This window comes from Fukomys damarensis, unplaced genomic scaffold (genome assembly GCF_012274545.1).
Source record: "Fukomys damarensis isolate Sample0158 unplaced genomic scaffold, DMR_v1.0_HiC HiC_scaffold_14, whole genome shotgun sequence".
Classification (NCBI taxonomy): domain Eukaryota; kingdom Metazoa; phylum Chordata; class Mammalia; order Rodentia; family Bathyergidae; genus Fukomys; species Fukomys damarensis.
Genome location: NW_022900926.1, coordinates 44,252,983 through 44,269,080, shown reverse-complemented (window position 1 = coordinate 44,269,080; position 16,098 = coordinate 44,252,983). Strand labels below are relative to the sequence as shown.

The following is a 16,098-nucleotide window of genomic DNA, read 5'->3' as shown; positions in this document are numbered from 1 at the left end:
TCATTTGTTCTTTTCCAAATCTGTCTCAATTCCCGTTTTTTTTTTTTTTTTTGGTACCAGGAATCGAACTTGGGTCCTTGTGCTTACGAGGGAGGAAGTGGCACCCCTGAGCTAAATCCCCGGCCCCTGTCTCAATTCTTTGAAGTGTGTTTAAGCACTTAAAAAGTGATCATGCCAGATGTAAATGAGTTAACTAACTTCTTGTGTCACTGGATCAAAAATGATGATAAACTAGGAGTATACAGAATTTTACTGACACACTAGTAGGACTTACCAGAACAATTGTTTGTTATTTATGTAAAACATGGTTCCTAAAAACTGTATAATATAGTAATTAATAGGTTACTCTTAGAATGAAATAAATGTAGTTAGATATCCTATTTGGTCTCTTATTTGCTGAATGTATGAATTATACTTAATCTCACTGTACCTCAGTTTCCTCATGTATAAAAGATTAATAATGCTAGTATCTATTTCATAGGCTTGTTTAAAGATTAAATAGAAAGTATACAGAACACTGCTTAGTCTTGCAATATGGTAAAGATTATCATTATAACGGCCATTACCATGACGGTTACTACCATTATTCAAATTGCTAATGATTAATATTCATACTGGCCAAGAATTTCAGGGCTTAATCCTCATCCATTTAACCCTCAAGAGTCTAGTACTATTATTGTCCTAAACTCACACATGAATACTAAAAGTACAACTTAAGTGTGGGAGTGCTGCCAGTAATCCCAACTACTAAGGAGACTGAGACAAGAGTATCTCCCACACTCACATGTTCAAGGCCAGCCTAGAAAACATAGTGACAACCTATCTTTAAAAATTTAAATCAATTCCAAATTTTTTCCTGGAAGCAAGCATCACCTTGATCCCTAAAGCAGAGAATGAACCAACCAAAAAAAAGAGAGCTATAGGCCAATTTCATTAATGAGCATAGATGCAAAAATCCTCAGCAAGATACTGACAAACAGAACACAGAAAATTATCAATATGATCATACATTCTGATCAAGTGGGATTCACTCCAGGGATGCAGGGATGGTTCAACATATACAAATCAGTAAATATAATACACTATATTAATAGAGCCAAGGACAAAAACCATATGGTCATCTCAATAGATGCAGAAAAAGCATTTAACAAAATCCAACACTCATTCATGATGAAAACCCTACCAAAAAAATGGAATAGAGCATCTCTATCTCAACCTGGTAAAAGCCATCTATGAAAAATCAACAGCCAATAACATACTAAATGGTAAAAAACGTAAATCCTTCACACTAAAATCAGGAATGAGACAAGGATATCCACTTATCACCACTCATGTTCAATATAGTTCTGGAAACATTAGCCAAAGCAATTAGACAAGAGAAAAAATAAGAATAAAGATAGGAAAAGCAGCTAAATTGTCATTATTTGCAGATGACATGATACTTTATATAGAAGACCCCAAGAACTCCATCAAAAGTCTTGTAGACTTAATAAGCAAATTCAGTAGAGTAGCTGGATGGTCAACACACAAAAATCAGTGGCTTTCCTGTACACAAGCAACAGACTCACCAAGAGAGCAACTGGTGAAGCAACTCCTTTCACAATGTCATTCAAAAAAATGAAATACTTAGGAATCAACCTAATAAAAGAAATAAAAGACCTCTACTCTGGTAACTACAGCACTCTGAAAAAAAGAGATCAATGAGGATATTAGAAAATGGAAAGACATCCCTTGCCCCTGAGTAGTAAGAACCAATATCATGAAAATGTCTATGCTTCAAAAGCTGCTATATAATGCAATCTCAATTGAAATACTTCACACTAGAGAAAACAATCCAAAAATTTATCTGGAATCAGAAGAGACCTAGAATAGCAAAAGCAATTCTAGGCAACAAGGACAAGGTAGGGGATATCACAATCCCCAACTTGAAACTATGTTACAAAGCCACTGTGATAAAAACAGCATGGTACTGGAAAAGAAAAGGACCTAAGAAACAGATTAGAAGATACAGAAACAACTCCAGACATACTGAGCCACTTCATCTTTGACAAAGGAGCCAAAACCCCTCACTGGAATAGATAGCCTCTCTAATAAATGGTGCTGGAAAAACTGGGTTTCAACTTGCCAAGGATTAAAACTAGACCTAGATTTTTCACTCTGCACTAAACTAACAACAAAATGGATCAAATATCTAAATATTAAAACAGAAACACTAAACTGGTTGGACAAAAGGTTAGGTAGAACTCTTGAAGACATTGGTGTAGTAACAGATTTCATGAACAACACCTCAGTTGCATGTGAACAAACACAAAGGATCAACAAGTGGGATCTCATCTTATTAAAAAGTTTCTGTAGGGCTGGGAATTTAGCTCAGTGGTGCCACTGCCTGCCCTGCAAAAGCAAGGTCCCACTTTTGATCCCAGGTATCAAAAAAAAAAAGCTTCTTCACAGCAAGAGAAACCAACAACAGTGTGAAGAGACAACACACAATATGGGAAAAATATTTTACCATCTGTTCCTCAGACAAAAGTATACTATCTAGAATATATAAAGAACTTTTAAAACATCAGATCTCCAAAATTTAAAGACCCAATCCAAAAATGGACATCTGAAATGAACAGGTATTTCTCAAAGAAGTAGAAATAGCAAATAAACATATGAAAAAATGTTCAACTTCACTGCTCATTTGTGAGATTCAAATGGAAACAATGGTGAGGTTTCCCCTCATGCCAGAAAGACTAGTTGCTATCAAGAAATCAACCAATAACAAATTCTGGCAGGGTTATGGGGGAGTGTTGGTGGGAGTGCAGACTGGTGCATCCACTATGGAAATCAGTATAGAGATACTTCAAAAAAACTAGGATTAGAGATCCCATTTTACCCAGTTATTACCCTGCCAGGAACCTTCCCAAAAGGAATAAAAGAATAATACCACAGCGATATATGAACACCCATGTTCATAGTGGCACAGTTTGTAGCAGCTGAAATTTGGAAACACCTCAATTGCCCATCAACAGGAGACTAAATAAAGAAAATGTGATTAAAAAAATAAAATGGAGTACTATTCAGCCATAAAGAATGAGAAACTAGAGACATTTATAACTAAATGGATGCACATTGAGGCCATATTCTTAAGTGAAATAAATATGAGACACAAATACCAAATTGCTTATCTGGCTTGAGTAACTGAAAGTGTAAATAAGGATCAAAATGTATAATAGATAATGTGAAATAGGAAAAAAAGATCTGAAGGGGAAGTAGGAGGGGTAGGAGAAAGAAAAGAAGGGAAAGCAATAGATATGAGAAAAGGAAAAATTGAAACAAAGTCTTTGAAAGTAGGGAGGGGTGAAGGGGTTGAAGAGAGGGTAGGGGAATAGGGAAAAACGTAAGAACCAAGATACATCATGTAAAGGTACAAATTCCCAATGATGAATGTCATCATATTGTATACCTAAAATGTACCAGTAAGATCAATGAATAAAAAAATTCCAATAAAGTAAAAAGGTTTACTTGATATAGTTATAAAATTTTTATGAGTTTATATAGGATTCAAATTTAGTCTGGCTCAAACACCATGCATTAACCATTTAACAATTATTAAATATGATTCCACCACAAGTACTCTTGATATGCCTACAATATACAATAATAAAATATATCCTAAATTAATATACCTAAGCTAGTTTCAAACACAGAGAAAAATATACAAATTTACATTAGAATAAAATTATGCATTATCAATAAAATAAACCTTATATGTCTAACTTTGGGGTGAATTTCCCTGAAATTTGCTCTAACAATTTAAAATAATATTTACATAACAATCACAGCAATTAGCACATGTATTACCACAGGCATATATATATATATATATATATATATATAATTGAGTCCTACAATTAGCCTCTGAATTAAGTGCTATTATTATATCTCCTCTAGAAGGAAGGCCATTAAGACAGAGACAGATTAAGTAACTTCCCAAGACCAGAAATAAGCAGTGGCTGGTCTTATACACTTTAACAAATGTATGGCTTTGGGCTCCAGAATTTGTGCTGTAAACAACAGACAATAATGTATAAAGTTAAAGACAGCAAAGGAAAATTAAAAAGAACACTTGGTTGGATACATTCATGGGAACATATCCTCCATACACAGATTATCTGTCATATGCTATGTTGTTTTTGCTTTTGTGTTTTGGTACCAGGGATCAAACTCGGTTCTTTGTGCTTGAGAAGCAGGCAGCGGAACCACTGAGCTAAATCCCCGGCCCTGTCATATGCTATGTTGAATAAAGAAGTCCGAGACCCATCCTAAGCCCACAGAAGAGAGTTGGTAACACTTTTCATCTACATTAACCATCCCTGGTTGCCACACATTTCACCATAAATTAATTTACTATTCTTTTATACACAATATATGTGCAAATTTATTAAGCTAAGTGTTATTCTCTCAGTTTATTGGGATTTTGGCTTGTGTTTTGACTCAGTAATTGTGTCTTATCATACTCCAGAAAACAGAAGGTAAAGACTACCAAGCTGCTACTTTTATTTAATCCAATGGATTGAAACTGATGGATGGACACTGAGGTGACAATGAAAGAATGAGATAATAAAAAAAAATCTATGCTAATGCTTTTTATTTAGAGCATGTCTTAGTTACTCTTCTCATTGCTGAAACAAAATACCTGACATCCAAAATTAAAGGGAGGAAAGGTTTATTTAGCTCACAGTTTGTAGAGGTTTCAGTCAGTAGTCAGCTGGCTTCAAGGCAGGGTGACTTGGAAGAGGGACATGCCATAAGAGAAAACAGTTCATGGCAAACAGAAGACACCAAAAGCAAGCAAGCAAAAGGATAGCGGCTTCTTTCTGCCCCTTGTATACTCTATGTGGGCTACTGGGATTAGGGCAGTGTCTAACCAATCAGTGGACTGATTTAGTAATCATACACCCTTAATCCCAGTATCACACACTCTAGGTTCAGCCATCTCTGAAATAGCCCCACCTATGATTGCATGAGGCTTTGGGGGGGACATCTAGACATAAACCATAATCTATAATTAAATTAGATTAAGTAATCATGGTATTTATACTACTCCCCCAATGCATGGATTAATATTCTGAGCAGTCTGTGTTCACTACCAAGATCTCCTATCTCCATTCCACAGTCTTTTTTCTCCCATTTCTCTGACACAGCTACCTAACTATGGGCTGGTACTCTTGCTTAGAACTATGAGAACTATCTGGTTGCCTAGTTTTCCTATGGGCTCTGAGATTTCTTACAGAAGTATTTCTTGACAGGTTAGCTACATTGATTTATGCCTCGCTATTTGTTGACTGGAGTTTCTCATTTAACCTGTGTAACTGCTTCTATTACTGGTTACCTTTCCTTGTGACAGCCACATCTTCCTCTTGGGACTTAAGAGTGCCTTCAGTGTCATCCCCTCAGCCCCAGTCATATACAAAGCCATGTGTTGGCTATCATCTCCATAATAACTGCTCTCACGGGAAGAAAAGCCATAGTTTATCAGGATCAGCAAATAACCAAAGAACAAGAATAATAAATTATCAGGTAGAATCAAACTTTAAAAAGAAAAAGAGCCTTTAAATTTTAATCCTTTGGTAAAACCAACAGCACTTCATATAAGAGAAACAAAATAACTACAAGTCACCTATTTTCAATGTATTGAAGATATTGTTACCCTGTTTTTTGAGATTTTCACTGGAAATCTGTTCTTCCTTGTTCTTTGAGTCTGCATCTATTCATAAAAGACTAATGCCAGACTAGTTTTCTCTTGCAAACCCCAAAACATTTAAAAATCTCCCATGAATTATTTACATGGCAGCTCCAATCAGCAACATACCTGACAGACTCCCCAGCTGAAATGAAAGTTCACTGTGTAAAGGTGCCCAGGGAGGCTGGCCACCTCCCACTGTGAGGTTATAGACAGAACTAAGTCAGCACACATTATATGTCAGTGCCGACATCAGAAGGAATCAGCTCCTTTGATCTCAGACCTCCACAGGAAGCTTAGATCTCAGACAAATTAGATAAAAAAATGAATTTATAGCAGATATGTGTCCTAAGGCACTCTGCTGAATGTTTGGGTTTTAGGAAAGGAAGGATAGTGAGTATCAAAACATATGAATTAATATGTCTCCTTCCCATCTCTTGCCTTGCTGATGAGCAGCCATTAAAAAGAAGAGGGAATTTCAAACTGCCCCACCCCATGTGTCTTAGAGTCTCACTGATGGGTTTAATCAAGTTTTAGGGTGAATGAGATAAAATATGGGGAGCACATCCTTCTTCTCTAACAAAAAAGATGACTCACTCATTGTCAGTGTAAACCCTTCCAGATTTCCTTAACTTCTATTGACTTCCAAAGCTTTCTGGAGCAACAAACAAACACTATGCCCTGATTTGTAAAATGTGTTTTAAGAGTTAGTTCCTCGCTTCTTTTACAGCTAGAACATTAACAATGAATTCTCCCTCTTTCCTTCCCTTTCCTCAAATTGTTCATTTTTCTCAACTCAATTTAATGTGTAGTGTTCTATGTTGCATAACTTGGATTCACCATAACAGGCCCAATGTAACTGCCATCTTTGAACCTCCACAGGTTCTGAGGAGGAGAGGTAGACAGCTGATCAACCAACGCAAAGGACGTACTCTACTATTTATCATGAAGGCACATAAGTCTTGCTCACCTATCAGAGAATATATATGTAATAATTAATAAATACCATTGCCTGTGTTCTATATAAATTATTTGTCCTTTTAAATGGAAAGTTTTCCTTTAATATAATTGGGTTACTTTCATTAGTGTGCCCATGCTCTTTTGGGTCATTATCACATTGTCTTAAAAATGGTAATATAAATATAATCTCTCTGCTAGAGTCACTGACATAAAATCAATTTATTTTCACATATTAGCTCTATATCATCAATCTATATTTTCTGATGAACTTTAAGGTTATCTTGTGTCATTTTCCACTGTGCAAAGTGGCTGAAACTGCATTAGAGCCAAGTTAATTAATATCTGATGTCTCTTCAATTGTAGTCAATTCAAATACAAATATAACCCTTTATATATTCAAATATTCTCTTTAAACTATTCAGTAAAATATTCATTTTTATATGTTATAGCATATGTATAATTAATATTTATTTTCTAAGATAACACATACTTTGGCCACTATTACATATTTCATATTCTTTTCTTTTTGGTTTTTTTATAGCTCAGTATGGCCTTGTACTCACTATGAAGCCCAGCCTGACCTTGAACTCCTGCCGTAGTCTCCTGAGTACTGGGATTACATGCACACACCATCCTGGCTGATGATTTCATCGTATTTTCTAAGTACACACAACTAGATCATTTTCTGTTACTATGATGAAATACTCGAGACAAGCTAACTTTATAAAGACAAGAGGTGTATTTAGAATTTGTGGTATTACTATTCAGTAGACTGATATTAATGAGTAAACTACTTGAGTTAATTACAAATTATAACAGTTATTGATTGAAATTTCTGTTATCCTTCAAATAATTATGTCATTTACAAAACAACTCCTTTGTTTTATGTTTACTTGCATTCCTTAGCATTTAAAATATGTTATAAGATGATAAGAATGAATTATGTATTATTTCCTAATTTGAATAACAGTTCCTCTAATGTTCCATTGCTAAATATAATATTGTATAGTGTTGGAGCTCTTTATTTCATTTAGCAAGCTTTTAGAATTTTTTGCTTAAAAGTATAAATACCTAGATTCTATTCATGCTTTTAAAGTAGGAGGCAGTCATATATTTTTCCTTATATGATATAAACATCATATTTATTAATGATTTCCAAATACAATCTACTTTTCTGGGAGCTTGGGAAAATGTCTCAGCTGTTTCATTGTTCCATTTTTGCTTCTCTAAACTTCTTCAGGCCATTTGGCTTCACTCCTCTCCTTGGCATGCTCATAGATTTATACTTGCAAAAGGTAAATTTGCTGGCAAATCTTTCTATTTCACATTCACAAAATCTATCACATGTCTTCAACCATTCTCAATGGTCTAGAGATATACACTGCAGAGAAGAGAAATCCCTGAAGTTGATGTTTATAGTCATATGTGCATAATAGGCAGCCTTTTTTACACATCAGTTTTCCATCCCCAACATTGGGTGCAGGGATTTAAAAAAGAATAGTGGCAAGTGGCCAACAATCAGTGCAGGATTTGGAGCAAGCAGTTCTGAGATCTGAGCAGCAGCTGGGCTTGGCAAAGAAACTGAAAGAGGAAGCTATAGTGGCCACCTGAGTAACTCCCTGGAAGCAGGAAGTCACCTTTTTCCATTGTTACAACTTAAAAGATAAGCAGTCATTCGCCAGGTGTTAATTATGTAAACTGGTTACATTTTCCATATTGCTTTTTTAAAAAGTGAGGGCTATTTTTTTTTCCAGTTGTAAAAATTGTTGGATTCCAGGGGTCTTTGCACAGGAAAATTTAGAGAAGGGAGAATTATTCCATCTGTCTTCATCATGTACTAAATAATTATCAGTGGTTTTATATCTTAGATCTCTACAGTAAGACAGATACTAGGGTTATAAAAACTATAGAATTTATACCAAAGATAAAATAAACAAAAATAATTATGCCACATATACGACATGATAAGTAAACACAAGAGGAGTGTTATGAAAGTTCAAAGATAGAAACTCTTCCTTCTAGATAAGATAATTTGAAAAAGACAAAATATTTCATCTAAGTTTGGGAGGAATAGGGCATGGATATGTGGCTATATTGGAGAAGAACATTTTGAATTGTGGAGGCCTATGCTGTATCCAGGGAATACTGTCCTGAAGAGAAGAGAATCAGGCAGAGGAGGAGTAGATACCTGCCAGCTGTGCATGACATGTGATTGAACTGAAGGAGTATCTGTGAAATGAAGCAAAGACACAGAGAAAACAAAGCTTAGGACGCTGAAGAGGTAGAGCTGATAAAACTTGGCAAGCAAAATGAGGGCAGAGCAAGAAAGAAGAGCTAGGAATTAAATTTTTAGGTGTCTAAGCTAGAAGATTTGGGTACCATTAACCAATACAAGGGAACAAAATAGTGACACAATATTGAACTTTGACAGAGCAAAGCAAGACTCCTTCCCTGGCATTTCTGTGAATCTAAGTTTCAGCAAAATGGTTAAGCCCTTAGCAAATGGGATTTCGAGTAATGTGATATGATTTTTTTTTTATGATCTATAGTGGCTAAACCTGTGACTCAGGATAACATATTTTCTTTCTTTCCATTTGTTCTCATGTTTAAATTACTCAAATACATATGATTTGTTCTGGGGGATTTACAATGAATTGTTTATTGACTGAAATCATCTCCAAAATATGTTTCTATGTCCTAACCATGTTGGAAATTCATACAGAACAGAGAACCAATATCATCTCTTTGCAACTCTACAGACAGGATCTTATCACATACTAAATAAATACTTATTTAATATTCATGGGGAGATAAAGTCTAATTGCACTGGTAAGTAATTTCAGTAGGTTCTCACTCAAGTGTTACAAAGATGAGCAGTAGCTTATTCCAGAGCTTCTCACTCTTGGTACTACTGACATTTGATCCAGATATTTTTATTGTAGGGATGGCATTATGTTTTCTGTATCCCTGATCTCTGTTCACCATCAATAATTCTCCAACTCTCCCAAGCTATAGCAAGAAAAAAATGCTTCTAGACATTGTTAATATTTTCTAAAGTTAGGGTGACCAAATGCCTTAATATCTCTGAGGGAATTTCTGGGACACAAAAGCAATTCTTGGGCAGACCAGGGTAAGTTAGGTGGGGGTGGGATAGCTCTAGTTGAAAAATGCTGGTTTTGAGAAACAGAGTAATCTAAACCATGAATTCACAAGACCATAATTTTTTCTATGTAAGCAAATATTCAATAGTTTTTTTGTTTGTTTGTTTTTAACCCAAAGAGGAAAATATTCATTTTGACAAAGCTTGGAACACTGCAAAAGACTTTATGAAGAAAAGTTCATTACCACACTTGCTTCAAGAAGTTATAGGTAGAAGTTACACAAGTACAAGGACAAGCGGGTTAGTGTGTTCTGATGAGCATGGGACAGGAGTGTGAAATCCACAGTCAGATTACAAAGATAGGATAAAGTTGAATCTTAGAAAGCTTGAAGTCTTAACTAACTTAAAACAAACACTAATAAATAATACATACAATATACTAGAAGTTGTTCCATAACTCTGACAAGTATTACTGTGGCAATTTTAACAAGAGGAAATGAAAGCAAGTAGAATGATTAATTGTCTTTCTTGAGGACATAAAGTTAGTCACCCGGCAAGTTATAAGCCTCGTCTCTGGCTCCTTGGTTCCAAGCCCTTGACTGCCACATTCTCCCACCTGTCCAAATGACAGCAGAAAATCTTTCAATCTTATGAGCAGCAGAACAAAATGAGCAGATATGGATTTTGAAAGGTGAGTCAGATGGCTCTGTATATCAAAAACCTTGGCAAGACTGCAATATGAAGACTATATATTTTATTCTTTCCATCCTCCATGGCAACTCTAGTGCTTCCAGTTCATCCATGAGAACTTCGGTAAAATCAGTAAGTTTAGAATCTAAATTTCATAGTGACATTTAGTTCCGTGAGTTAAATAATCTTAAATGATATGGTAGTCCTCAGTGATGACAAGCTGCTGTAAGACATCCAGGACTTAGCAAATGTCCAAGTTGAAAAACACAGAGGGAAAAGGAAAACTAAAATGCCATGGATATAATGGAATAAAATCAAATTTATTTAAAGCTAGCAGTAATTAGGTGCTTGCAACTAATAATAATTTCCAAAGAAAAACAGGTGGTACCTCATTAACTTGACCTTGTAAAAGATGCTCTTAAGATTTGAACAAAGCTTAGGAAATAAGGCAATAAATCAACTATGATTCCTGAGGGAGGATTTGAAAAACACATTTTTCTATTTTCAGATTGGATGTCCTAATAAAATGGGATCTTTGGTGCTCCTTCCATCTAGACTTTTCCACAGAAGCTCTGGCCCTTGCGTCATTTCTGATAATTTATTAATACCTACCACTTAAAAAATGTTCCTTAATAAATAACCCAGGCATTGAGGACTGCTTAATGAAGTTAATTGAAGCAAGTCAACTGAAATTCGTGTAGATTACCATATTAGATTAGGGGAGATTGCCATCACTTCTGCTGTTTGCTGAAGAATGAAGTTGAATATATAAGGAGCTACATTAGATGACAGTTTCAAACACCTGTCCTGGGTTTACATGCAATAATATGGACAAAATTCAAATGATGTTAGACAGAATCTGGAAAGAGTTCCTGCATCCTTCTCTCAGTCCCCATTCTTTCATCACTTCTACCTCTAACTTTCCTATACACCTTATTACCTTTTAGTGTAGATCCAGGAGTTGGCTGACTCTGGAGACCCTGAGACATTCTCTCAAAAATAAATGAATGAGTGAATGAATGAAGATACAACCAAACAACAAAACAGAGTTTAGTAAAGCTTACTCATTTCTTGAGGGTTCTATACTCAATAGAATTTGCATAGGAGGTATTTGACAACAACACTCACTACTTTCTCATATTCATAAGGTTGCCCAATTGGTAGCTTTAGAATAGATAAGGAGAAAATTGTACAGCAATACTCCGGTTTGCCCTTTTAATGATATAACCACTTCAAATGTTAAACCAATAACCTACTACTAAGAAAAAAATACATAACCATCAATTTAAAAATTGGTTACTAGCTGAGTAAATCAGCTGAGTCTATGTAAACTTGTGGTAAGGTATAATTTTTTTTTTTTTTAGAAAAAGTACAAACAAAACAGCTAGAGAAGGGCCTTAAATTGCTTCAGAAGCTGACATCCAGGAGAACAAGAGTCCTCAACAGTTCTCCCCCATGAGAATCCTCTGTGTTATCCACACTTACCATCTGCCTTCCTGGAATCTTCCTCTTCTATCTCTATTTGTGATGCTTGGTGTTTAGATGAGACATGGATCTGGTTCTTTTGATCATTAGCCTGGGATTCAGAAATTTCCTCAGGTTTTGTTTCTGTATTAATGAAAAAAAAAATTTGTTTCTTTAGATTAAAAACAAAACATTTTTCTTTGTAAATGGCCTTAAAGTGTTAGGGTGTTTCTCTTGTATACCCACCTCACCATGATACTGATATATATGCAAAAGAATATATATATAACATATTCAGAGCTTGATAAATAATACATAAAATACCATACACCAACTAGCAACTTCATGGTCTAAAATTCTGCTGTAACTGACAATGTGAAATAGGAAGAAAAGGGCTAAAGGTGTAGGGAAAGTGGGAAGGGTAGGGGAAAGGTAGTAAGGGAAAAGAACAAATGTGAGAAAATGAAAAAATGGAAATAAAGTGTTTGTAAATGGGGAGGGGAGAAGGAGGTGAAGGGAGGGCAGGGACAAGGGGAAAAAATGAGAACCAAGATCTGTCATGTAAAGGTACAAGATCCCAATGATGACTGTAACTGTACAGTATGCCTAAAATGTACCAATAAGCTCAACAAAAATAAAAATAAATTAATCAAAGATGGGTGGAAGTGAAAAAATAAATAAATAAATCCTGCTGTCTAATACAATAACGTCTATTGAGCATTTTATGAGGCTGATTTAAATTGATGACTTTTAAGTGTAAAATCAACCTGATTTTGACAAAAGTAAATTATCCAATGTTTTTTATACATTGAAATAGTAATTTTGATATGTTAGGATAAATGGCTACTAGAAAATTTCCTATGCATTTATATTTGAGGATTATATTGTACTTCTATGGGACAGAACTATTAGTAACAAGATATTACAGACTGTTTTTAACATTTCAATTAAAATAGTGATAGATTCAAAGGAAGTTGCCAAGAAATGCACAGGGAAGACCTATGAATTTTCATGCAGTTTCTCCACTGTCAGCAGCCTGTTTGGATACGAGGTAGGGTGCCCCCTTAGAAGTCATCACTGAAGGTGATTGGAGGTGGTGGACCTTTAGGAAGTGGGGTCTAGTCAGAGGTCCTGGCTTCATTTAAGATGCACCAGTAAGAAGCTTTTGGGACCCTGGTCTCTCTCTGGTCCTCTACTGTGTCTCTGATCCAATTTGAAATATAGTCATGTGTTAGAACAGGTGCACCCACAGCAGTGTACCCCACCTGCCACCCTCATTGGACACCAAAGCAATGGGGCCACTTGGTCATAGACTTGAAATCCAGAACTGTGAGTCACACAAACCTTATCTCTTTAACGGTTAATCATCACACGTGTTTCATGGCAATAATGTGAGGATGGTTAATACTGTATCAGAACATGCAAACTGTCATTGGCACAAACTGACAGAATTTGAGCAGATGTGTGCTTTTAATAGAAAAACTCGTATCTTCAGTCTATCTTTGCCTGAAGAGATAGTTCATCTTCTGTTCATTTATTTAATAAATGTATTTATCAAAAATATTGCTTTTGCCAGGACTTTGTCTAGGGGCCATGAAAACCATGGTAATATAGACAGCTCCAGCCTTTGTAAAGTGCTTATTCTAGTTTGGATGGCAGAAGATAAACAGATACATTTGTAATACAGTGTCGAGTAATGCTATGCTATACAATGAAAAGCACATAGTTACAGAGGTGGAAGTAGGTCTTTCTGAACAGGTGTGATCACAGAATGATATATCCTGAGATGAAATCACAGTAAAATAAAACAAAAACCAACAACAGCAAAGAGGAAAAAAAAAAACTTGTTTTCACTTAAGATCATTGATGAAGCAGCAAAGAGAATTTTGTTAAAATTTTGTTATAGTGATTTTCTAAAAGAAAACCAATTCTGTGATTGAGTTTCAAGTTGAACTAGTTGATGTCTTCATGGAGCGCCATTTTTACTAAATGAATTAGAAAAATGAGAGAATAAATTATGATTATTTTTACTTCGCTTTAGGGTAGATTTTCTTTTATTAAAATGAAAAGTTTTTTTTTAAAAAGTTTGTTGTTTGTGATAAAATTCAAGCTTTCATAGTAAATCTAGAGCTTTGAAAAACTTGTATTAATTTCCATGAATTTCACAAATTTCTAATTGTTAAAGGTACAGGTTGATATTAACCAATGTGATTTTTTAAAACTGTAGACTGAATTATGTTAACATGTAAAGTTCTGCATAACTCAGTGTTCTTCTGAATGACCAAAGCATAAAGTTTCAAAGTCATGCATCTAAAAGCTTCATTTAAAATACAAAATAGGCTAGTAGTTTTTCATGTAACAAACTATAAAAAGTACTCTGAGATGGGCCTTTAAGTAAACCTATGAAGTTTGAGTCTAAAATCAAAGAATACCTATAATTATTTGTAAAAGTTTTGAAAATATTTTCCCTTTTCCATTCAATATCAATGTGAGGTTGAATTTACATCATATGCATCAATGTAAATCAATACAATGGCACAAATTGAATGCAGTAGCTATTAGAAAAGTCGAATAAAGAGGACATTAAAACAGGTTTGTAAAAATATCATGATTTTAAATAACTTTTAAATAACAGAGTTAAAAATAACATAATTATATTTACATACACTGCATATATTGTTAAATTAAAATCATTTAAAATTTCCTGTTTTAGTTTTCAATTTGTAAATGTAGATGGATAGGACTCATATAGCTGAAAGTTCTTTGTCTCCAGTAATGACTGAGAGTATATTGGAGTCCAGAGACAATAATTTGGAAAACTGTTGACTAAATATACATACAGCTGAATCAATTGTCTTCTATGAGGAAGTTGAAGAACAGTATATTTCTACAATTCTAGAAAGTAATTTATGGTAGTTTTAGAAAAAAAGCAGATCACTTATACAGAGCCTACTTCTCTTTTTTTTGTTTTGCTTTGTTTTGTTTTTTGAGGCAGGGTCTCACTATGTAGTTGCACTGACCTGAGACTCAATATGTAGCCCAGGCTGGTCTCAAACTCACAGAGATCCTACTGCTTCAACCTCCTAATTGCTGGGATTACAGGTGTGCACCACCATGCCCAACTAAAAGCCTACTTTTGAAATGTTTTCCCATAAAGTTCCTTTCAATCTCTCTATAACTTTTTTTAAACATGGTTAGGAGTCTGTATTGACTCAGAAAAAATATAGCAATTTATTACAAGCAAATGTGTCCACAGATATTGAAAGATTTAAAGAACAAAATTAGGGCTTAGGTTATACATATTAGTAAGTGTAGGAAGAAGCTATTTCTAGGGCTGAGAAGACAAAAGGAAGGGTCGGATTGCAGAGCATATGAGCGGTCCCAAAATGGCTGGTAGGGTTAGATATTAAATGGGTGTGAAAATTAAATCGCCTACTTACCAGGATTACACGATGTAAAAAAATTATGAAAATCTGCTTTCAAACCCCAAAGTATTACACATAGAGATGGTGTAGATTTTAGATTGAAAACTATGAAACAAAATAAGCTGTAGTTCAACAAATCACAGGCAATGCAAGAAAGAACCAGGTTCTGAGCTTATTTTTGAGAAAGACAGGGAGTTCCTTGTAGTTGGTCCAGTCAAGATCAGCAGGACAAAAGAGAGGCAAGGACCTGGGGGAGGCACAGTTGTGCTACAGAGCATCCACCTAGTGGTGCTGCCCTTACCAGAGTGTCTTAGCGGACCATGCCAGTTTCCCTTTTCTTTCTGTATGTGTGCTTCAGTGCTCTGCCTTTTCTCATTTTGTCTATCAATGTTTGTTTAAACATTTTGTCTTACATACTTCTTAGGATCACAAGTGCTCTCCATTTGATGTTCTGTGGCATGGAGTTTGGGTGCAGTAAGGCATTTACCAAGGCCCTCTCTGCCCCTCCCTTCAAAGAACGGAGTGGAAAGAAGCTGTTTTAGAGAACTTCTCTCCTTTACTGACTCTGACTCCAGACTAACAAAAAGTTGAATATACCTCTGGGAGAATGTTCAAGAACATATTTAATTTCTGTGCTCATAGAAAAAAATACCCAACACTCTTTTCCCACTTTTGAAGAAGAGGACATTGAATGATGGTAAATGTGTTTCAGAGATAAACTACCTGGC

The 16,098-nt window shown here is 35.1% G+C and overlaps 1 protein-coding gene across 7 annotated transcripts in view; it reads right to left on the bottom strand.

Annotated features, from left to right (window-relative positions):
- Pkhd1 (PKHD1 ciliary IPT domain containing fibrocystin/polyductin) overlaps positions 1-16,098 on the bottom strand; it is a 458,548-nt gene that overhangs the window by 5,535 nt on the left and 436,915 nt on the right. For all 7 annotated transcript variants that reach the window (XM_019208499.1, XM_010631095.1, XM_019208501.1 and 4 more), the window contains one exon: positions 11,967-12,089. In XM_019208499.1, the coding sequence (XP_019064044.1) occupies positions 11,967-12,089 (123 nt within the window). The remainder of the gene's footprint in view (positions 1-11,966; positions 12,090-16,098) is intronic.